The following is a 24,923-nucleotide window of genomic DNA, read 5'->3' as shown; positions in this document are numbered from 1 at the left end:
ATATGACATACTTTTCTATTTAATCTGCATTATTACATTTCCCAATCACTGTCTTATATATAGACAATTAACAAGACCAATCAGTACCTGATTTGTAACATTTGCTAATTCCTATGCTATAAATAGTTTCTCGATGGTTGATTTCCTGCTACTGACATCAGTCACTGAATGCGGTGCTGTGAAGAGATGTGCAGTAGCACATTGTGATATATTTTTACTATTCTATAGCATTGAATCCTACAGAGCCGATACATGTAAACAACTTCAAGAACATAGAAATAGTAATGAAATGTACTAAAATAATTAGGAAGTGATGAATTTTTAGTATTTGTTACCTCTGTTTTTAATATTATTTATTTAATTGTATGTCTATATAATTTACTTTTTAATAGTGGGTCTGTTCAGCCATTGGTTTGCAAAATTCCTGAAATTTTAACGATCTGCTTTTATGAGCTGGCAAAGTGCTGTTCTGTTCCATTGAGTTGTCACTAAGTTCTTTAATTCTCTCTCAAGTTAGGGACATTGTACCTTGTAAATAAAAGACTAAGAAGTAATTAGCAAAAAGAAATAGCCTCATAAGGTTTTTTTTGGAAAAGCTATATATAGATCTATTTTGATTCTCACTACTTCACTTCTAAGCTGCATCCAATCTTTAGTCTATGTTGGGTTGATTTAATGGTTTTCAAGGTACAATAATAACAGGCTAAAAGTTCAGTTGCGTTTTTTTCTAATGTACTTTTGAGTAGGGACAGATTCTAGTCCCAGGTGACGATTTCCTTCCATTTTATGAAAAGGCCCATTTGCTCACGACCCACTTCCTGTTTTCCTGGATGCCATGCCTGCCCCGTGGCAGCAGGAACAGCTGTGTGGCTGGCTCTCCTGCCAGGGAAGGAAAGTGGCAAATAAACACCAGCCAAGGGCAAGAATGCTTCCCAGGGCTTGCTCTGAGCTCCACACCTGTAGTGTTTCATGGGTGTTTCCCACGACAAACAGGACTCACAGGACTGTTTGTGTCACAAGCTTTAGAACTAACTGCTTTGTTTTGAAATAGGAAAAGTACTTAGTTTGGACTCAAATTTGAGAATAAGGCATTAGGAGACTCTAATGAGGACCGGTCCCAACCTAAGGGGCATCAGCCAAATTCCTGTCCTACCTTCTCCAGTTCCATGCCCTCTGCTCAAGCAGCACATGGCTCTTCACTGAGCCAGCAGCCCTTAGTGAGCATCTGGTCCCCAGTGTAGAGATAGGATTATAGCCACCAAATATTTCAAGCTGGATTGAAGTATTTCTAGATTCGCAGTTCCTCTGCTGGATCACTTGCTTAAAATGTAAATCATTCCTTATTATTTCTGCATTGATTAAACTCAAGATACTCTCTTCTAATTCAAAATAGATAGTTCATTCCTCTCATTTTATCTCCCTGTTTTAGAATTTCCTTAAAGTTCTTTAGAATTGGATACTTGGTCACAAATTTAAAATCGATTAGCTAGAAACAGTATCCCTTGTTGGGGGGGGGTTGCTTAGAACAGGAGACAATGACCTATCTTCCCTTCATGGCTTTTGATCTTTTGTCAATTACCCTGTAAATGTATGCCCAAGGAAGGATTTATTTGCTCAAGCCTGGTGTAGAAAAATGTGTAAGAAAATGACAGTCACTGAATATTTTCATTTTTAAAATGTAAAGTAAATTGAGGATCTGTAATTTGAGCTCCATATGCATTGATCTTTAAATCTCCAAGTTCTGCTAATTAAAATAGACAATTCATAACTTGTTAATAGCCTAATTATAATCAGCACTGCAAATCTTGTAAATAAACAATTCAATGCACTAAGGGAGTAGGCTCCATTATGGTGAATCACAATGGTGATTTCAACTGAAATCAAATGAAAGCAAGCTGATTAGAAAGTTATGAGGAAAAATCCGTATGCACAAAACTGTATTGGCTTAGACATGCACATAAAGCATCTGTGTACATGATTAGATATCTAAAGTTTAATGCAAAATCTTATTAGTAATAAAAAAAAAAACATGATTAAAGACCACAGACCAGGGAGCCATTCTTCCATTGTTCTTCAAACCATGCTGGGAAACATCAAACACACACCAAAACCCTACTAGTGATGCCCTTTGTAATATGCAGCTTTGAGAGGTTACATAGCTTAATAGCCCTTCTCCTATACATGTGATATTTATCAACTCAGACTCTGCAAGTTGTCCTGACCATGATAGCCAGAAAGACATGGACAGCCTGGATCAGGCAACAGAAATCTCAGTTCTATACAAGGTGACAGCAGGGAGCATGAGTTTGTTCTTTGGCCACACACACCTTCACACTTGCCCTATGTTGCCTTTAAAAAGGCTGCACTTTTTCCACTGTAAACTAACTCTGGAAGAGACAAGATTATGCTTTCTACAGCAGGAAGTAATTTTAAGTGAGATCCAGTATTCTTCAGATTCGTGTGATGAACACACCTCTTACTACAAAGATTATCAAGAAAACAGATGCTTCAGTTCCTGGACACTAAATAGGCATATTCTACTGCTAGGAGCATTTCTAATGGTTCCTCTGCTCTAGAAAAGCAGAAAATGAGAAGTGTAGGTGGAGGCTAGATTTGAAGTGGCCAGTTCTGCACTGAAATCGTCCCTCAAGGAGGATGGTTCCTTGGTGACTTTTGACTTTCAGATGCTTGGCCTTACTGTTTTTGAGCCAAATCACCCACTTGCTCTTCAACAGTGACTCACCATCCTCTCTGTACCTACTCATCACACATCCTACATGCTCCAGACTAAAATCAAACTGAATGAAGGCTGCAACCCATATGCAGCACACACTGCTGGCTGTTCATATAGCATACATCACCCATACTTCCAAGTTAACAGAACTCCAGCATTGACCAGTGACTTCCACGTACCTCAGAGAAAGCTGACCCCATCCCCATCTGCCAGATGGGCCTGGCTCATCTAAGGTCATTCCATTCTTGCCAAAGAATTGGGTCAGTGTATTACTCAACTGTAGTCAATGAAACACGAGACGAACTCTTTAGTGGGGGGTTTCTGGGAAAGGTTTCCTTTCTCCTACAAAACTATTAAAAGAGATAGTCTCTCTTCCTCTTATGAAAATTCCAGTGTCTGGATATGATACATGGAACAGCCACAGACCTGTTGCTCCCAGCCTTAGGGGGAAGCTGACCCCAAAGATGATATAGAGAAGAATTGGGAAGAACCAAGATCCTTGATGACAACTTGGGCTTCAGATTCAACTAACACTGAATGCTACTCCACTCTGGGATTCCTGTTCCATGAGATAAGACATTCCCTAACTGTTGAAGTAGGTTTGAGATGTGTTTTGCTTATTTGAAACTTGTTTTAGTTATCTATTGCTGTAGAACAAATTATTCCAATATGTAGAGGCTTAAAACAATAAGCATCGACTATTCCATAGTTTCTGTGAGTCTAGAATCTGAGCATGGCTTTGCTGGGTGCCTCTGACTCATGGCCTCTCACCAGGCTACAATCCAGGTGTCAATCAGGGCTATGGTCTCATCTGTTGGCCCTACTGGGGAAGGATCTGCCTCCAACTTCACTCGAGTGGCTGTTGGCAGGTTTCTAGGCTCCTGATCAGTGGACAAAGGGCCTCAGTTCCTCACTGGCTGTTGGCTGAAGTCTCCCTCAGCTCCTTGCCATGTGGGTCTCAGTAGAGCAGCTCAAGTATGGCAGCTGGCTTTCCTCAGAGTGAGCAAGTGAGCGAGGGTGCCCAAGATAGAGACCACAGTCCTTTTCAACGCTCAACTTGGATGTAAGAAGAGTGACATCCCACTGCCTTTGCCATATTCTATTCCTTAGACAGGAGTCACTAAGTACAGTCCGCATTCATGGCAAGAGGCTACAAGAGGCTAGCGGGTGAACACAGGAGGTGGGGATCACTGAGAGCCACTTCAGAGAGGCCAACACACAACTGAAGGCATCCCAGCAGCAAGGCAGGACCAAGAAACCACTCGAGAAGGTGCCAAGGCTGGATGCTGAAATCCACGGAGATTTTCATATCTTTCTCAAGTATAATTGCAACAGGTCTTTGATGCACTGTTGACTCTTGAGGGGTGTCCTACATGCTGGGTACTAGATGCTCTTTAGCCTGGAAAACATGTTTAATGAAGCTGAATAGAATAGCATATTCCACTGTAATTTGATACTTACAATTCACATGGTGAGATAAATTCTGGTATGTTTCTTTATTAAATGTATGCTATGTGTCAGGCACCAACCTGAAGGACAGATATAAATATGAATAAAACAGTTAAGCCTCCAAGTATTAATAGCTTGAACTAGTAGAGGAGGCACATAACAGGTGTGTGTAATATGGTATGGTGAGTACAGTAAAGGATAAATGCCTAGAGGGTAGTGGGAGGAATTCCCACTGAAGGGAGTGAGAGGCTTGCCAGAGGCGGGCGCCTGAGGTGGCCACAGGGTGTGCACAGAGAACTTGCCCTGTGCAGCTGTGGCTTGAGCAGACAGGGAGCTCAGAGCAATCTGCACATGGGCTGGGTGAGCTGCAGAGCCGGCTGTGGAGAGGTGGCCTCTCAGAGCCACATACAAGAGGTGGTTGTTCCACCTCTTCTGAACTCTTGATACAAACCATGTATTTGTTTAAAAGAGTTCAGAAGCCCCACACATACGTGCCACTGAACATCTGAGCATACAGTCTTCTCCATTTGGCCTTTGTTCCAGGTAAATGTGGGTTTCATAACCAAGTATCAAGTACTAATAACAGTTTCAGCATCAAAATGGGAGTGAGGGCTTTGTGCTTGGGCTGGGTTCCAGGCCGGCTGGCAGGAGGCTGGCTGTGGAAGGGAGGCTGGCAGTAGGCCTACTGGGACCCCAGCAAAGCCATCAGGCCTATGAGTGGGTCAAGACCTTACAGAGGTCAGGGAGGAGACAGAGGAATGGCTGGAACAGAATGGCTCAGAGTTGAAGAGATAAAGGGTGAAGTTGTATAGGACCTATTTATGTCTTCTCACCCTCTTAAATCTGCGCACAAATCCATTATCCACTAGCTTTTTGAATCTTTTTATCTTATGGAGGTTAGTGGACACTGGTTTTCAAAAAAGTGTATTTCTCCTTTTTAACAACCTAAGTGGAGTATACCATCTGCTGTAGCAATCACAATGAATGTGAAAGCCACGGTGTCCCCTGGGAGTCTCTGCAGTGGCAGGAGAGAAGTGCAGGGCGATGGATGAAGCAAAGATTGAGAGACTGAGATCCTATAAAGAGAAAACCCTCTGTACCGCTTATGGTGGTAAGGCCTCCTGCCTCAGTTTCCCCATGGTGTCTGTGCATACCCTACGAAGCAGTGAGAGAGCTTCAGTGAGACGCCTGGTGGACCCGCTGGGCCGCATAGGTACTCAGGGTAAAGCTCCCCTATAAACACAGCATTTGTTTTGTGAGGAACACAGGTTTAAAACTGAACTCAAGAGGAGACAGCCAAGTGCTTGCAGCTGACATTAAAATGTCTCCACTGAGCTTCCACACAGCCAAAAACAGCCGGAAGTTTGCTCAGGAGCCCAGAGGTGAACGTGGGCCACAGGGACGCACATTCACACCCAGCACTCAGGCGCCAACAGCCTGTGCCTCACTGGGGATGGGTGGAAGGAGCACCCAGATTTCAACATTATGTAAAAAGATACAACAAATGGAAAGAAAAGATTCATTTTCCTTAACTTTTTTAAGTACTGAAGGCAAGTTGCATTCTGCCTGCTTGGGTGGGGAATCCTAGTTTGTAAAGGCACAAACAATGGGCAGGCTGGTTCTGCTGATTAGCAACATAAAAGCTCCGAGATGCTTGAACAAGTGGTGCGCTGGCAGCCAGGAGCGCGGGCGGGAGCGGGGCAGGAGAGGGAGGGGAGACTCTGAGTCCCAAGAAGGGCAAGGCACTTGGCTGGTCTGAAGGGGAGGGGGAGTTGAAATCAGTGCACTCCATCTAACGCCTCCTGGGTCCTTCCCATCCCAACCTCCTCTTTCCCCAACTCCATTGCTGTGGGCGTGAGAGGGGAAGAGAGGGAGAAGGTGAATTATGACGCTGAGGGCAAAGGAAGTCCCAGGTGCGTGTACCTGGGGGAATGAACTGGTGTGGAGTTGGCAGAGGGCACAAGGAGGAAATGGAGCCACAAGGCAAGACGAAGGTGAGTCTGGTCTTCTCTGCCACTTCGCTCTCCTTCTGGCTCAGACCTGTCCGAAGGTCTAAGGGCAGCAGGTAGGGAGGTTCCACAGCTCTGCAGAGATGCAGGAGGAAGCCTGATGCCGCCTTGGTAAGTACCCCTCCCACATCTTGTCTGCCCGTTGCCCCAGCAGATGCTGCACCTGAACAGTGAGTGCCCCCAACACACAGGAGGAAGTGAGGGTCTGCAAGTTTGCACCCAGCTCTCCCATCCTGTGTAGGCTGCCACAGAGCCGCTGGTGCTGGGCCCGTTCTGTGCTTGCCAATGGGCTGTACTTGGCTTTATAGCTTTCATCCAGCTATTTTTCCCTCACTTTTTCCTGCAGGGAGGATATTCTGTTGGTGAGGGCAGCAGCCGCAGGAGAGAGCACCGACTCTCATGGCCTTAGTGTGTGGGGCTTAAAACCCACTGTCTTCAGAGATGAAATGGGTCTGGAGCCATCCACGCCACGGCTGCTGTCTTTCTGATTGATAAGCCTAACCCTTCCTTTTTGAATGCCCTAAAAAATTCATTTGCATTCGGAAGCACGTCTAATGTCAAGATGATCAAATGTATTTTAAGGGTGGAAAAGAAGTACTTGTGAAGAAAGATAAAATGAATCAGGATTATTTTGCCTAGAGAAAGTCGATAAGTAATCCAACAATTATCTTCTTTACCCAGAAGCTGGCAGGCAGCTAGTCATCCTTTCCAAAGAAGACAGAAAAAGATAAAGCGGTCCAGTGGCAGAAAAGTATGAACTTCCTAACCAGAGGGCTGTGCACACTCATGTGGGCACCAGCAGGGCTCCTGGCCACATGCACAGTGACATTGTGCTGCTCCGTGTACACAGCCTAGGATGGCGCTTGCTTTATCAGAAGTGTTGCTGCACAGCTGAGACATACTGAAGTGGTCCAAGCGCAGGCCCAACATGCCCATAATGCCATGGAGTGTACAGGGTAAGTGTATAAAACTATGCCTGTCCAGAGGTGGGAATGCTATCTCTACTTACTAAAGTCCAAAAGAACCCCAGGAAACAACAAGGAGAGCCCCATCTCAAACAGGGTGTGCCGGGAAACAGAAGCAAAGCAGGACTTTAATTCTGGCTATTAGTACACTCAAAGTGAGCTGCTTCCCCTTCTTGTACCTCAGTTTCCTTTTCCATAGAGAAGCAGTACTCATGCTTGGCCACTGGCCACAGAGTTCCACGGCTAACTTACGAAGGACGTCCTCCCAGCTCTTGAGTGCGACCTCTGCGGGTGTGCCCACAGCCTGCCTGAGTCAGCCCACCACCCAGATCACACGACGGCTGTGCCGGACAGCTGTCTCTCTCTAAGACACTCTGAGGTTCATTCTAATATGAGAACACTGGCTCCTAGCTGATGTCTCTACAACCACAAGGTGTGTGTTTAGCTGAAGTCTGACCACAGATAGGCATGATTACCTGGTTAAATTCTCCAGAGTGCATTCTCTGTGAAATCAGACACACTGCATTCAGCATTGGGAAACAAGAGCTGAGAAGGAAAGGCACACACATTCAAAGACAAGAATGGAAAATCTGGAAACCCAGCCCTGACATCGCAGTGCCCAGAGAGATGAACAGTCAACACAGTCGGAATGAAGCAAGACGAACATACGTTTGGGTCTCGGGTCTGAGGCCTCGGAACCAGCGCCTTCCCCGGGAAAGCTGAGAGGCTCCACCACGTCTGTGTCGGGAGGAGGGTAGGGCGGGGGTGGGGGAAGCACTAACTGGGGTGGACCCCGAGCAGTGCCTCTGGGAGGCTTTTGTGGCACCTGCCGTCCACCACCTATATGGAATCAACAGGGAGTTACTTCAGCAGGTTAAACTAAGTCATCACTCACTAGGCACCAAATCCAATCTCACTGGGCACCAGATCCAGCCACACTCAACACCAGATCCAGCCACACCTAACACCAGATCCAGTCTTATCCAGCACCTAATCCACTCTCATCTGGCACCAACCACATCCAACTACACTCACACTTTAACATTTTACATACGTAGTGTTCTATCATTGGAGCAGTTTGGAAAGATGTGCCTGGTTGCAATTTCTTTTTAACAGACACAACTACATAAATTCTGGGCTTGAAAACTATTCTTCAACACCCCCTACAGAGCTTTGTCAAGTTTAAAGGAACTCCTTTTATTAATGTTAGTCTTTTTCAGGTTCATAGATCTGTTTTTAGCCTACTCTTGTTGCTTTTCTACAGCCACTGACCTATTCTGGCTAGATTAAGCATTCATTTAGCTTATCTCCTGAGTCCATTTATACTTTTCAACTCCTTTGGTTGTTTAGAGTAATAGTTCTCCAAGTTTGTTTTGAAGAATGGCCTGAGTTGTAGAGAGGGTGGAGATGTGTCCCAAGCACATGGGACACAAGGACTCGGGCCTCCAGGGTGGAATCAGGGGGGTCCTGCCCTGGGTTGAAGTGACTGGCCTAGGGATTGGCATGACCCAACCACATACAGCCATTTACAGTGGATGCCACTTAAAATTTAAACCAGAGGCTTTTGTCCCTTTACAAAAAATGGGGAGAGAGCTTGGAAGGGAGAATAGGGGGCTCTTCACGAAATAGGAGAAAACCAGGTTTATTTTAGTGATCCACTGATGATATTTTCTTTCAGTCCTTTGGGAAAGAGGATGAGCTGACATGCAATACAGGTTATTGCTTCTTAAGGTAACTGACTCCCAGGCTGAAATGCTGACACATTAAAAGCGAGGAACTGACTAAGGGGAAAGACGCTGACAAACTGCCACGGAGCTCTCACTAAAGGTCCAGAAACTGTCAAGGCAGCCACTTATCTTGGGAGGACTTTCCCTCCTGCAGCTGCAGACCTTAAGGCAAAGGCAAAACGCGGGGCTGCCTGGGTGGGTTAAAGGGCATGGTGAGTGGCCTATGAGTGCTGGTGGCTTTGTCGTGAGCGCTGACACATGCCATTCTCAGGGCTCTCAGCTCAGGAGGGTGTGACTCCTAGGCTGCCATTTTCCAACCACTCTCTGGAAGAGCCATTTCTGTTCCAACATAAGTGAAATAACAAATGCTGAATGATTTAAAAATAAAATGATCACTTGACTCCCCCGGACCTGGGGAGCGCCGTCATTCAGCTTCTCTCCACCTCACCTGTAGCACAAGGGGTGGGCTATGATGATCTAATAGGTCTCTTTCTGCTCACAGATAGTATAATTCCATCTTCTTTCCTCTGGGCTCTCTTTTCCTCAAAGAAAATCAGGGTCTTTGCTAAATGTGTACCAGGTAATATAAGTGGAGATTAATTTCAAACAGGATGGTCCAAAAATTACTGAGCTGATGTCAACTTGTCTATACATCACCTGTGGCCTAAGATCTCTTTGAAATGCCAAATGTCCTTCAAAGCAGTTTCCACAATGTCACCCTAGGAACTTCTCCTTTTGCCATCAGAGACACACATCGCACACTCACACTCACAGGCTTCCCATTTTCACCCTCTCTCCGCTCCTGCAGCCGTTTCTCCCCTTCCACTGTCCCCCACCTCCTAAATGCTCACATAATGCCCACCAAATACTGCTAGTAAGATATGAAGTGAACTTGCTATTATTTCTTTCCAGCCCTTCTTTCTTTAGCATTAATATTTTTGGGGTTAATGTCATTATGGATGAGGCCACTGCAGGAGTTCACATCAGAGCTGACATTCCAGGACAGAGCGAGCATCCCCGCATGCAGATGGCAGGCCGAGCCTCACTCACCCATCGTGCTCTTCCTGTTCTCCTCCTTATCCTCAGTGCGGTTGGGGATCAGGGGACTCGGTGGTGGTGGCTGTGGTGGAGGGGGAGCTGGCGCTCGCCGCTTCTTCTTCTGTAAATCAATCTGTGACCCTAGAGATACCTATGAAGTACAAAGAAGGAAAGACAGGCAGTGTCAGGGTGATTGTGCTGGGGCAGGGACCTGCACGCAGAAGGTGGTGCTCCAAGAGGGTTGTTAGATGGCCAGTTCCCTTTCCAGGTCCTCCCACACAGGCAGGGGAGGCCACGAGGCGAGAGACCAGCGGATGTCCAAGGAGCGGCCTGGAGGTAGCACAGTGTTGCTCATAGACACCCCAAAGACCCCTATGAGCAGGGTGCTCATATTTTCTAGGGACTTCAGGCAAAGTCTGGAGAGTCAGTAAACTTCCCTGTCACACAAGAGAATGAGACCCATAGTCCTTCATTAAATGTAAGGAGAACAATTCCTTCTGGAACAGGATGGGCTGCCGTGAATCGTGATCACACAAGGGAAGAGCTGATGGGGACAGCTCAGACCTCACCCTGCCCTGACTTAGGTTTGCTTCCCTGACTGCATGTTCACATTCCAGAGCAGCCGCAGCCAAGACTATCTAATGGTCCACAGGTGGACACATCTTGATCCAGAATCGCAATGAAGTTTCTTAGTATATGGGATATTAGATCAGTGTATGGGACATTAGCCCCCCAACCACAGCAGAAATCCAGCTCCCGCTCACAGCCTTCAACAGTGAAAGACACACAGCCTCTAAAGGCAGCTCATGAACACTAGGCAGGTCTAATTGCTGAATGTGAAATCTGTTTTGTCTGTAAAATCGAATTCATTGATTCCATTTCTTTGTTTCTGAAGGACTACATAATCCTACTCTCCTCTCCTCTTCATTAGGGCAAAACTTTTTATTCGTTCACTCTCATTGATTAAAATTCATTTAAAGAACATTGTGTATACAGCAGTGCAGAGTATGTGCAAAGAATGGGCCAGGCATGGTGGTGGACACTTGTAGTCTCAGCTACTTAGGAGGCTGAGGCAGGAGAATCGCTTGAACCCAAGAGATGGAGGTTGCAGTGAGCCGAGATCACGCCACTGCACTCCAGTCTGGGTGATGGAGCGAGACTGTGTCTCAGAAAAAAAAAAAAAAAAAGAATGAACATGACGACTACCACATGATGAGAGCTGTCCTGCTCTCCAGTAGCTCAGAGCCAAGTCTGTGCCTCCAGTCCAAGTACTTCCTGGCCTTCCAAGGGCTCATCATAGGAATGGTGCCTGCAACACCCCGCCCCTGCCACTTCAACTCTGACCTTGGTGCTCTCTGGTTTATTAACTCATGCTTGCACCATGTATACCACATATATGGGAGAGAGAAAGGGGGAGAGAGACAGTGAGAGGGAGAGAGAGAGAGAGAGTGTGTGTAAAAAGTCTCCCTTTTTTTTTTTTTTATCAGTAGTACACATTTATTACAAAAAAGTTAAAAAATATATGTGAAAGGAAGGACATAATCACTTTATTAATAATCAAACTACTAACAATTGGCATGTTTTTCTAGACTATTTTTTATTCTAAAAATAATTTTTTCTTTCCTTCTGTTATAGTATATTATAACCACCTCCTATACTTACTCTAAAATTCTGTAATATATTTTACATAAAACATGGACATAACAGAGAGTAAATAACCCCACAAAGCTGAGTCAAAACCAGCAATTTCTTGTCCACCACCCCCTCTCTGCAGTAAGCACTTCACACCTTTTTTTTTTTTTTTGGCATTTATTCCGTTTTTCTAAATAAGAAGCTTATTGTACTGTTTCTTGATTTTTCCATGTTAGGTATTGGCGTCTACTCCAGAAGATGAGGATTTGGTTCTTTGAGAGACACACACACACACACACACACACACACACACACACACACACACACACAGACTCATATTTTTCCTCTCCATTTTCCAAAAAATTATAGCACAATATTTAGATTAATATTTACTAGTTATACATAGTTATAGTAGATATCAAAATTATGAAAAATAGAAGTTTTCTTCAGCAGGAATTTTCTCCTGCTGAGATGTATAATGTATATCATAATTACGATTTCTAAATTACCTTTTTGTTTTCCCTGAACTTGATAACTGATTTGTTTTCTAGCTTTTTTTCTTAACTGCATTTCCTGGAAATTCCCTTTCCATCTATTCAGTTCTGATCCTTATGGATATTCCACCTGTTTTGTGTGGGGGTTTTTTGGTTGTTGTTGTTGTTTGTTTTTTTTGAGACACAGTCTCACTCTGTAGCCCAGGCTTAAATGCAGTGGCGCAATCTCGGGTTCCAGTGATTCTCCTGCCTCAGCCTCCTGAGTAGCTAGGACTACAGGCACTGCCACCACGCCGGGCTAATTTTTGTATTTTTAGTGGAGATGGGGTTTTGCCATGTTGGCCAGATGGGTCTTGAACTCCTGGGCTCCAGTGATCCACCCGCCTCAGCCTCCTGAATTGCTGAGATTACAGGTGTGAGCCACTGTGCCTGGCCCCACCTGTTTTTTTCGTTTTTTGGGTTTTTTTTTTTTTTTAATTCACTGCATCTTAGTGATGCCCAGTTTCCAGCAACTTTCTGACACAAGAGGTGAATGAGGAAGATTTTTGAGACCTTCAAAATGTAAGAATGTTTTCATTCTACTGTACTGGACAGTCAGTATAGATGCCTGCAGGAACCTAGGATTAAAAGAATTGTCCCTCAAAATGCTAAGCCATTACTCCACTGTCTCCTAGTTTGGAACTGTTCAGCTGAGACACCCGGATCCAGAGTAGGGCTCAATCTTCTGCATGGTATCTGCTTTTCCTCTGCAGGCTCAGGGATTCTTTCTTAGTCCTTCCTGCTGGGAAGTTTCATGATGGCAAGTGCTGGGTAGGGCTCTTTTCATTCATTGTCTAGGGCATTCACTGACCCCTGCAATCTGAATATCCTTAATTCTGCAGAATTTTTTAGTGTTATTCTTTTCAACTTTTTCTTTCCTCTGTTTCTTTCTCTCTGGGATTTCAATTAATTGAACACTGAGGATTCCAATTCAATTGTCTATTTTTTTCTTGAGTACTCTTGCCTAAATTTTTCTGATATCCCCCCTTCTTGGAAATTTTCTCCATTGTAAGACTCATGAATTTTTAAATTTGTTACTGTTTTTTTTTTGTTTTTTGTTTAATTTCCAAGAGCCCCTTCTTGTTATGGATTTTAAAAATAGCATCATGGTCTTGTTTCCTGGATACCATAGCTTCTCTTTCCTCTCAGAAGCTATGCTTTATATCTTTTTCAAGAACACATTTTAATTTCCATTTTCTTCAGCCATATGCATCGCACTTTCCTCCAGCATCCTTTCTGCTCTCTGTCTTGGCCTCTGTTTATCATATTTTGACTCTTCTTCAAATTCGTGGCTGATTGTTTATAATACGTGTGTTTCTGTGTCTAGGGTCTGTTCACACAGTAATGGGATTCCCAGTGGGGATCTGGGCAGAAATGCAGTAGCTGAGAGATCCTCAGATATTCATATCTGCAGGATTGTCTGCTAGCTCGGCCGTTCTTCTGCACAGGGGAAGCCCAGCTCCTGCCTGAGGGAAACTAGGCCTTCCCAAGTACTCTGGCGAGAAGGCCTTGAAGCTCTCCTGTGGCATGTGGGTTTTCGCTTATCCCTCTGTCGGTGAAGACTTGGTTGTGCCTGATGTCCTGAAGTCAGAGTCTCTTAGTTCTGCCACTGCAGGGGGTGGCAGTGCAGACATCTGGTTGTGGTGGGCAGGCAGGGGTATGGAGATCTTACTGTTTCACATGCAGGCATTCAGCTGTTCCTTCATCATCAGCTCATTCCATGGTCATGTGCAAAGAAACATGTGCCCCAAATTCCTGAGTGTCCTGGGATCTGGTGTCTTCTGCTGGGCCTCTTTCACCCAGCAGTCAAGTTTCAGCTTCTTCTGCTTTACTAGCTATTTACCACAATCTAAATACACTGCAGGCTGGGCACAGTGACTCCTGCCTGTAATCCCAGCACTTTGGGAGGCTGAGGTGGGTGGATTACTTGAGGTGAGGAGTTTGAGACCAGCCTGGTCAACATGGCAAAACCTTGTTTCTAGTGAATATATAAAAATTAGCCAGGCATGGTGGCGGGCACCTATAAGCCCAGCTACTCGGGAGGCTGAGGCTGGAGGATCATTTGAACCTGGGAGATGGAGGTTGCAGTGAGCCGAGATCATGCCAATGCACTCCAGCCTGGGCAACAGAGCGAGACTCCGTCTTGAAAAAACAAAAAACAAAACACTGTAGTCCTCAAAGTGTCTACTGAAAACTGTCATCAGCTGCCAATGCTTCTCTCATCTTTGTCACAGTGAAGTAATACTTATTTTTAGTGGAGTTTCAGAGGGAGAGACATAGATTTGTTTAGTTAGCCATATATTTTCCCATAATTTTTCAGCTTTACTGAGGAACAAACAAGTAAACATTGTGTGTGTGTGTATGGTATACAATGATGATCTGATATACATATCTATAGTGAAATAATCACAATCAAGCTAATTAACATATCTATCAGTTCACATAATTACCATTTTCTTTTTTTTCCCTTTGTGGTAAAAACACTTAAAATCAACCCTCTTAGCAGAATTTCAACTATTTTTAAATGGCTGCCTAGTACTCCACAGAATTGATGAGCCATAATTAACTAAATTAGCCCCTGTTGCCTTTAGCTAAATATTAAAATTATTTGGTTTTGGCAATAACAAATTAAACTTCTTAAAACACTCCGTAATTTGATCTTTTCCCCACATTTCTTTTTCTCTCTTTATTTTTTGAGTTTTCAATAAATCCATTTACTAAAACTCCTCAGGTACACAGCACATAAAATTCAGTGAAGAGACACGATCCTAAAATTGCTATCTCAATTTTAACACTCCTTGTCATGAAGAAGTGATGTTGACTAGATAGCAGAAAAGGAAGCCCCGCACCTCAGTTTCCCCACAAAGACATCAACTTAACAGCAATTTGTAATCCAGAAGCTTTTATGAGAACTCCAGAAACCAGTTAAGAAGGCACAGGACCACAGGCAAGCTTAATGCCAAGAATGGCCACGCTGAAATGGGTAAGAAAAGCCATTTCACCTCAACTGTGACAGCCCTTCCCCTAAGCCAGTATCGCTCAGTGTGTGCAGGAGAAAAAGCCCAATTCATAGCTTTTCCCTTGGGAAGAAAAGAGAAGAATGGAATGTACATCTAACATTCCAGCTTTTCAGGGGGGCTGCCTGAGGGACTAGTTTATGTCTCAACTGACTGGGAGCACTGATGGGAAACTGGCACACTTTGAATGCCTGGGAGCCACTGAGAAAAAAGGAGCTCAGAGGCTGGTTGCAACAGCAGAGATCTGCCAGTGCCACAGGCAGAGGCCAACACAGCTCAGTGCAATCAAGAGAAAGCACCCAGCTCGCTGCTTATCCCTCGGGAGGAAATGAGTGAAAAGTACATGCAATGTTCTGGATTTGTGGGGAGGATTACTCAAGGGACTGGTTTCTGTCTCAGTTGACTAGGAATACAGACAAAACTGAAATACTATGGATGACTGAAGGCTTTAGAAAACAAGAGAGCTCAGAAGCTGGCCGCAGTGCCAGAAAATCTGCAGTACCATAGACAGATGCAAGAGAGAGCAAGAGATTACAAGCTCATAAAGAAGAAATCAGCAAACCTTCTAATTAGAAAATACACCAACAAGCGCAGGGAAGATGGATATCCAGAAAAGGGTTGAGAGACCCCAAGAATCTCTAGCTGAGCTGACTGACGTGGTATTACACTGTAAGAAGCCAGTCCGTAAAGGCTGGAAGAGGTGGCTATCTTTTCAAATGCACAAATTACAATAAAAAATAATAAGGTACATGAAGAAAGAGGGAAACATGGCCCAATTAAGGAACAAAATAAACATCTAGAGTGAAATAACAAACAAATGGAAATCTATGGCCAGAAAAGACTTAAAAAAATTAAAGTTCAGTGCACTACAAGAGAATACTCAGAAAGACAGCTAAACAAAATCAGCAAAACCATGCATGAATAGAATCGTATCAATAAAGAGACAGAAACTATAAAAAACAGAAGTTCTGAAGCTGAAAAATAAAATAACCGAACTAAAAAGTTCACTGGAGGAGTTCAATAGCAGGCTGTATTAAGAAGAAGAAGAAATAATCAGTGAACTAAAAGACAGGTCAGTTGAAACTATTGAGTAAAGGAATAAAAAAAATTCAAAAATTGAACAGAGCCTTAAGGACTTTATGGGACAATGCAAAGGTGATGAAAATATGCATTATGGGGATCAGAGAAGGAGAAGAGAGAAAGGGGCAGAGAGCTGATCTGGAGAAATAATGTCTGACAATTCTCCAAATTGGAGGAAGGAAATAGACATACAAAATTTTAAAAGCTCAAAGGACTCCAACTAGAATAAACCCAAAGAGGACCATACCACAATTCATTAAAATCAAGTTATCAATAGTCAAAGACAAAGAAAGAAACTTGAAAACGGCAAGAGAAATTGATTCATCACATGCAAGAGAGTCTTATAATATTACCAGTAGGTTTCTCAGTAAAAACTTTGCAAGCCAGAAGAGAGTGAAATGACATATTCAAAGTGCTAAAAACGGAGAAAAAAAACCCACCTGCCCATCAAGGATACTTCAAAACTTCCAACCAAGAACAGTTTATCTCAGGGGTTCCCAAACCCTGGGCCACAGACCAGTACCAATCCGTGGTTTGTTAGGAACCAAGCTGCACAGCAAGAGGTGAGTGGTAATTGAACAAGCATTACTGCCCGAGCTCTGTCTCGCATCACATGAGCGGCCATGTTAGATTATCTTAGGAGCGCAAACCCTATTGTGAACTGTGCATGCATGGGATCTAGATTGTGCACTCCTTATGGGAATTTAATGTCTGATGATCTGAGGTGGAACAGTTTTATCCTGAAACCATCCCTGCCCCACTGGTCTGTGGAAAAACTGTCTTCCACAAAACTGGTCCCTGGTGCCAAAAAGGGTGGGGACTACTGCTTCATCTGGCAAAACTATATTTCAAAAGTGAAGTTGACTCATTCAAGAAATCAATACCCAGGCCAATGTCATAGGGCTTCCCTCTATGTTTTCTTCTAGTAGCTTTATAGTTGCAGGCCTTACATTTAACTTTTTTTTAAAACCATTTTAAGTAGATTTTTGTATATGGCGTGAGATAAGGCCCCCATTTCATTCTTCCATCCGTGGATACCAAACTTTTCCAACATCATTTACTGAAGAGACTGTTCTTTCCCCATTGTGCGTTCTTGATACCTTTGTCAAAAATCAATTGACTACATCAACACTTGGGTTTATTTCTGGGCTTTCTGTACTGTTCCATTGGTTGATATGTCTGTTTTTTAGCCAGTATCATGCTGTAGTCAAAGCTATTGACTACAATAACTTTATATTTTGAAATCAGGGGGTGTGATACCTCCACCTTTGTTCTTTTTGCTCAAGATTTGGAGTCTTTTCTGGTTTCACAGTAATTTAAGAATTGTTTTTTCTATTTCTCTGAAAAAAGACATTGGAATTTTGATAAAAATTGCATTAAATGTATAGGATCACTTTGGGTAGTATGGACATTTTAACAATATTAATTATTTTAATCCATGAACATGAAACATCTTTCCATTTTTATGTGCCCTTTCCAATTTTTCAGCAATGCTGTATAGTTTTCAGTGTACAGATCTTTCACCTCCTTGTTTAAATTAACACATACAAAAATTCATAAATAGGGATGCATTAAACTAAATAGCTCCTGCACAGCAAAGAAAACAATGAACAGAGTGAAGAGACAATCCATGGATTTGTTAGAAAATATTTGCAAACCATATAGCTGATAAAAGGCTAATATCCAAAATATGTAAGAAACTGAAACTCAATAGCAAAAAACTAAATAACTGAATTAAAAAGTGGGCAAACAATGTGAACAGACATTTTGCAAAAAAAAAAAGAGATACAAATGACCAACATACATATGAAAAAATGCTCAATATCTCTAATCATATGAGAAATGCAAAGTAAAATCTACAGTGAGGTATCACCTCACACTTGTTAGAATGGCTATGATAAAAAAAGATGAATGAACCCTCGTGTATTGTTGGTGAAAATGTAAATTAGTACAGCCATTTTGGAAAATACATTGAAGGTTCCCCAAAAAACTAAAAATAGAACTACCACGGGATCCAACCATCCCCACTTCTGAGTACTATCCAAAAAAATTGAAATCAGTACATCAAAAGACATCTGCACTTCTATGTTCATTTCAACATTATTACGAGTAGCCACAGCATGGCTGTATGAGCCAACTATCCCCACTGCAGGGCACAGTGGCTCACACCTGTAATCCCAGCACTTTGGGAGGTTGAGCAGGGAGATCTCTTGAAGCCAGGAGTTTGAGACCAGACTGAGCAACACTGCAAGACCCTGTCACTGCAAAAAATGTTTTAAAGTTTAACCAGGTATGGTGGCATGTGCCTGAAATTTCAGCTACTCAGGAGGCTGAGTCAGGAGGATTGCCTGAGCCCAGGGATTGAAGGCTGCAGGAGGCCATGATGACATCACTGCATTCCAGCCTGGGCGATGGTGCAAGGCCCTATCACCAAAGAAAATAAAAGTATAGTCAAGATATAGAATTACCCTAAGTGGCAATCAACAGATAAATGGATAAAGAAATTGTTTTATATATATATAAAATATATATTTATATTACATATATATGTAATACTACACAGCCTTTAAAAAGAAGAAAATTCTGTGATTTGTGACATCATGGGTGGAACTGGAGGACATTATGCTAAGTAAAATAAGACAGCACAAAGAGACAAATACTGTATGTTCTCACTTATATGTGGAATCTAAAACAGTTGATCTCATAGAAACATAATAGCAAGGTGGTAACCAGAAGCTGAGGAGTAGAAGGAGAGATAGGAAAAGAGGAGACATTGGTTAAAGGGTGCCAAGTTTCAGTTAAACTGGAGGAATAAGTTTCAGTGCCCTACATGGTGAACATAGTTAATAACAGTGTGTTGTATATCCCATAATTGCTTAAAGAATATAATTTTAATAATCTCACCACAAAAAATAAGTTAGTGAGGTAATATATATACATTAATTAGCTTGATTGAATATTTTGACAATGCATACATAGATTAAAAATCACATTGTACCCCATAAATATAAATAATTATTATTTATCAATTAAAAGTATATAAATTTTTAAAATAAAGGAGAAATAAAGACCATGCAAGATAAATAAAAGCTGATGAAGTTGATCATCTCTAGACCTGTATTACAAGAATTGGTAAAGGAAGTCCGTCAAGTTGAAAGGAAAGGACACTAGTTAGCAACATGAAAGCATATGAATATATAAAGTTACTCTCTGATGGAGTAACTATATAGACAAATACATAATCCTGGAATATAATATGTTTACAATAGTATGTGAATAATTTTTAATTCTGGTAGAGAATTTAAAAAATAAAAGCATAAAAATATAATTATAAAACTGCGAATAAATACAAAGTATGAAAATGTGTACTTTGTGACATCAAAATATGATGTGTATAGCCTGAAATGCAAAGGAAAACAGCTTTTGTATGTTACTGAAGTTAAATTGTTATCAACTTAAAATAGATTGTTATAAGATTTTTATGTAATCCTCATGGTAAGCACAAAGAAAATACCTACAAAAGATGCACAGGAGAAATGAAAAGGAATCAAAGTATGTGTATTAGTCTGTTCTCATGCTGCTAATTAATAAAGGCATACCAAAGAATGGGCAATTTATAAAGGAAGGAGGTTTAATTAACTCACAGTTCCACATGGGTGGGGAGGCCTCACAATTGTGGTGGAAGGTGAATGAGGAGCAAAATCATGTCTTACATGGCGGCAGGCAAAGACAGCATATGCAGGGGAACTCCCCTTTATAAAACCATCAGATCTCATGGGACTTATTCACTACCATGAGAACAGCAAGGGAAAGATCCACCACCATGATTCAATGACCTACCATTGGGTCCCTCTCACGACATGTGGGAATTATGGGAGCTAAAATTGAAGATGAGATTTGAGTGGGGGACACAGCCAAACCATATTACTATATAACTACAAACATCAACAAAATACAAAGGAGAGTGCCAACAGAATAAAAGAGCAACAAAACTACAAGATATATGGAAACCAATTAACAAAATAGTAACAAGTCCTTCTCTATTAGTAAATACTTAAATGTAAATGGATTAAACTCCCCAATCAAAATATATAATCCAAAATATATAATCAAAATATTTAATCCATTCATGGCTGAATGGATTAAAAAACAAGATCCAACTATACACTGTCTACAAAAGATTCACTTTGGATATAAGGACATAAATAAGCTGGAAGTCAAAGGAGGGAAAAAGATATTCCATGCAAATAGTAACTAAAAGTGTGAATATGGCCATAATTACATCAGGTAAGATAGACTTCAAGTCAAAAACTGTCATAAAACAAAGAAGGATCTTATATAATGATAAACGATCTACTCACTAGGAAGGTATAAAAACTATAAATATATGTGCATCTACCAGCAGTGTATTCAAATATATAAAGCACACATTACATAATTGAAAGTAGAAATAGACAGAAACACAATTAAAGTAGGATATTTCAATGCTCCACTTCCAATAATGAATAGATTAACCAGAGAGAAGATCCATAAGTAATAGAGGACTTGAAAAACAATACAGACCAATGGGATCTAACAGATACCTATCTCTGTCTCTTTCTCTATCTCTGTGTTATACAGAACATTCTCTAAGATAGATCACATTTAAAGCCACAAAAGAAGTCTTAACAAGATTAAAAAGATTAAAATCACATCAAATATCTTTTCTGACTATAAATAATGGAATGAGGCTAGAAATCAATAGTAAAAGGAAAAGTGAAAAAGTCACAAATATGTGGAAACTGAATAACATAACCTTGAACAACCAATGGTTCAAAGAAGAAATCACAAGGGTAGTCAGAAAACATATTGAGACAAATGAAAATAAAACCATAATATACCAAAACTCATGGGATTCAGGCAAAGCAATTCTAAGAGGAAAGCTTGTAAAAATAAACACCTATATGAAAAACGACAAAAGAGCTCATCAGCAATATGACTTTGTACCTCAGGAAACTAAAACAACAAATTAAACCAACATTTAATAGAAAGATTAAAGCAGAAATAAATGAAATAGAAAACAGAAAAAGAAAAAAATAACAGAACTTTGGTTAAAATATTAACAGAATTTCAGTTTTTTTAAAAGATCAACAAAATTGACTACCCTTAGCTACAGTAAGTAAAAAATGAGAGAAGACTCATATATTAAAAATTAGAAAGAGAAGAGACATTACAAGTGATGCCACAGAAACAAAAAAGATCATAGGAGGCTATTGTGAATAATTACACACCAACCAATTAGATAACCTAGAAGAAATGGATAGATTTCTACAAACATATATCCTACTAAGACTGAGTTATAAAGAAAGAAAAATTCTGGACATGACCTATAAGTAGTAAGGAAATTGAATCAGTAACCAAAAACCTTCCAACAAGGAAAAGCCCACAACCAGATGGCTTCAATGGAGAATTCTACCAAATACTTAAAGAACAAATAAAAATTCTTTTCAAAATCTTTCCAAATATTGATGAGGAGGAAGACTTCCAGACTCATTTTATGATGCCAGCAGGACCCTGACACCAAAAGTAAGACAAAGGAGTACAAGAAAATTACAGACCAGTATCCCTGATGAAACATTGGTATAAAAATTCTCAACCAAGTACTAGCAAACAGAATTCAACATCACAATAAAAGGACTATACACTACAACCACACAGGATGTATTCCTGGAAGGTAAGAATGCTTCAATATAAAAACATCAATCAATGTAATATGCCACAGTGAAAGACAAAAACCATACAAAACTCAACACCCTTTTATGATTAAAAAAAACCCTCAACAACTAGGAATCAAATGAAATTACCTAAACTTACAAAGTCTACACATAAAAATCCCACAGCTGACATCACCCTCAATTGTGAAAAACTGAAAGATTTCTCTTTAAGACAAGGAAGAAAGAAAGGATACCCTCTCTTCCCATTTCTATTGAAAACAGAGGATGGGGTGGAGCCAAGATGGCTGAATAGGAACAGCTCCAGTCTATAGCTCCCAGCATGAGTGACACAGAAGACAGGTGATTTCCGCATTTCCAACTTAGGTACTAGGTTCATCTCACTGGGGAGTGCCAGACAGTGGGTGCAGGACAGTGGGTGCAGCGCACTGTGCGTGAGCCGAAGCAGGGCAAGGCATCACCTCACACGGGAAATGCAAGGGGTCAGGGAATTCCCTTTCATAGTCAAAGAAAGGGGTGGCAGACAGCACCTGGAAAATTGGGTCACTCCCAACCTAATATTGCGCTCTTCCAACGGGCTTAACAAAAGGCACACCAGGAGATTATATCCTGCACCTGGCTCGGAGGGTCCTACACCCACAGAGCCTCGCTCATTGCTAGCACAGCAGTGTGAGATCAAACTGCAAGGCGGCAGCGAGGCTGGGGGAGGGGCGCCCGCCATTGCCCAGGCTTGAGCAGGTAAACAAAGCGGCCAGGAAGCTCTAACTAGGTGGAGCCCACCACAGCTCAAGGACGCCTGACTGCCTCTGTAGGCTCCACCTCTAGGGGCAGGGCACAGACAAACAAAAGATAGCAATAACCTCTGCAGACTTAAATGTCCCTGTCTGACAGCTTTGAGGAGAGCAGTGGTTCTCCCAGCACGCAGCTTGAGATCTGAGAACGGGCAGATTGCCCCCTCAAGTGGGTCCCTAACCCCCGAGTAGCCTAACTGGGAGGCACCCCCGTGTAGGGGCCGACTGACACTTCACATGGCCGGGTACTCCTCTGAGACAAAACTTCCAGAGGAACGATCAGGCAGCAGCATTTGTGGTTCACCAATATCTGCTGTTCTGCAGCCACCACTGCTGATACCCAGGCAAACAGGGTCTGGAGTGGACCTCCAGTAAACTCCAACAGACTTGCAGCTGAGGGTCCTGATTGTTAGAAGGAAAACTAACAAACAGAAAAGACATCCACACGAAAAACCCATCTGTACATCACCATCATCAAAGACCAAAGGTAGATAAAACCACAAAGATGGGGAAAAAACAGAGCAGAAAAATAGGAAACTCTAAAAATCAGAGCACCTCTCCTCCTCCAAAGGAACGCAGCTCCTCACCAGCAACGGAACAAAGCTGGACGGAGACTGACTTTGACAAGTTGAGAGAAGAAGGCTTCAGAAGATCAAACTACTTCGAGCTAAAGGAGGAAGTTCGAACCAATGGCAAAGAAGTTAAAAACTTTGAAAAAAAAATTAGATGAATGGATAACTAGAATAACCAATGCAGAGAAGTCCTTAAAGGACCTGATGGAGTTGAAAACTATGGCACGAGAACTACTTGATGAATGCGCAAGCCTCAGTAATCGATGCAATCAACTGGAAGAAAGGGTATCAGCAATGGAAGATGAAATGAATGAAATGAAGCGTGAAGAGAAGTTTAGAGAAAAAAGAATAAAAAGAAACGAACAAAGCTTCCAAGAAATATGGGACTATGTGAAAAGACCAAATCTACGTCTGATTGGTGTACCTGAAAGTGATGGGGAGAATGGAACCAAGTTGGAAAACACTCTGCAGGATATTATCCAGGAGAACTTCCCCAATCTAGAAAGGCAGGCCAACATTCAGATTCAGGAAATACAGAGAACACCACAAAGATACTCCTCGAGAAGAGCAACTCCAAGACACATAATTGTCAGATTCACCAAAGTTGAAATGAAGGAAAAAATGTTAAGGGCAGCCAGGCAGAAAGGTCAGGTTACCCACAAAGGGAAGCCCATCAGACTAACAGCTGATCTCTCGGCAGAAACACTACAGGCCAGAAGAGAGTGGGGGGCAAAATATTCAACATTCTTAAAGAAAAGAATTTTCAACCCAGAATTTCACATCCAGCCAAACTAAGCTTCATAAGTGAAGGAGAAATAAAATACTTTACAGACAAGCAAATGCTGAGAGATACTGTCACCACCAGGCCTGCCCTAAAAGAGCTCCTGAAGGAAGCACTAAACATCGAAAGGAACAACCGGTACCAGTCACTGCAAAAACATGCCAAATTGTAAAGACCATCAAGGCTAGGAAGAAACTGCATCAACTAACGAGCAAAATAACCAGCTAACATCATAATGACAGGATCAAATTCACACATGACAATACTAACCTTAAATGTGGTCTAAATGCTCCAATTAAAAGGCACAGACTGGCAAATTGGATAAAGAGTCAAGACCCATCAGTGTGCTGTATTCAGGAAACCCATCTCACATGCAGAGACACACATAGGCTCAAAATAAAGGGATGGAGGAAGATCTACCAAGCAAATGGAAAACAAAAAAAGGCAGGGGTTGCAATCCTAATCTCAGATAACACAGACTTTAAACCAACAAAGATCAAAAGAGACAAAGAAGGCCATTACATAATGGTAAAGGGATCAATTCAACAAGAAGAACTAACTATCCTAAATATATATGCACCCAATACAGGAGCACCCAGATTCATAAAGCAAGTCCTTAGTGACCTACAAAGAGACTTAGACTCCCACTCAATAATAATGGGAGACTTTAACACCCCACTGTCAACGTTAGACAGATCAACGAGACAGAAAGTTAACAAGGATATCCAGGAATTGAACTCAGCTCTGCACCAAGTGGACCTAATAGACATCTACAGAACTCTCCACCCCAAATCAACAGAATATACATTCTTTTCAGCACCACACCACACCTATTCCAAAATTGACCACATAGTTGGAAGTAAAGCTCTCCTCAGCAATTGTAA

At 41.9% G+C, this 24,923-nt stretch overlaps 1 protein-coding gene across 5 annotated transcripts in view; it reads right to left on the bottom strand.

The window, feature by feature from the left end:
* The window catches only part of COBL (cordon-bleu WH2 repeat protein), a 307,991-nt gene that overhangs the window by 59,297 nt on the left and 223,771 nt on the right, over positions 1-24,923 (bottom strand). For 3 of the 5 annotated variants that reach the window (XM_012496980.2, XM_012496981.2, XM_003275024.2), the window contains exon 7: positions 9,935-10,073. In XM_012496980.2, the coding sequence (XP_012352434.1) occupies positions 9,935-10,073 (139 nt within the window). Of the gene's footprint in view, positions 1-7,826; positions 7,998-9,934; positions 10,074-24,923 lie in introns of all 5 variants that reach the window. The other 2 variants (XM_012496979.2, XM_030796417.1) reach the window with 1 other exon arrangement.

The sequence above is a fragment of the Nomascus leucogenys genome, chromosome 17 (genome assembly GCF_006542625.1).
Source record: "Nomascus leucogenys isolate Asia chromosome 17, Asia_NLE_v1, whole genome shotgun sequence".
NCBI lineage: Eukaryota > Metazoa > Chordata > Mammalia > Primates > Hylobatidae > Nomascus > Nomascus leucogenys.
This window is presented reverse-complemented; position numbering and strand designations above follow the sequence as displayed.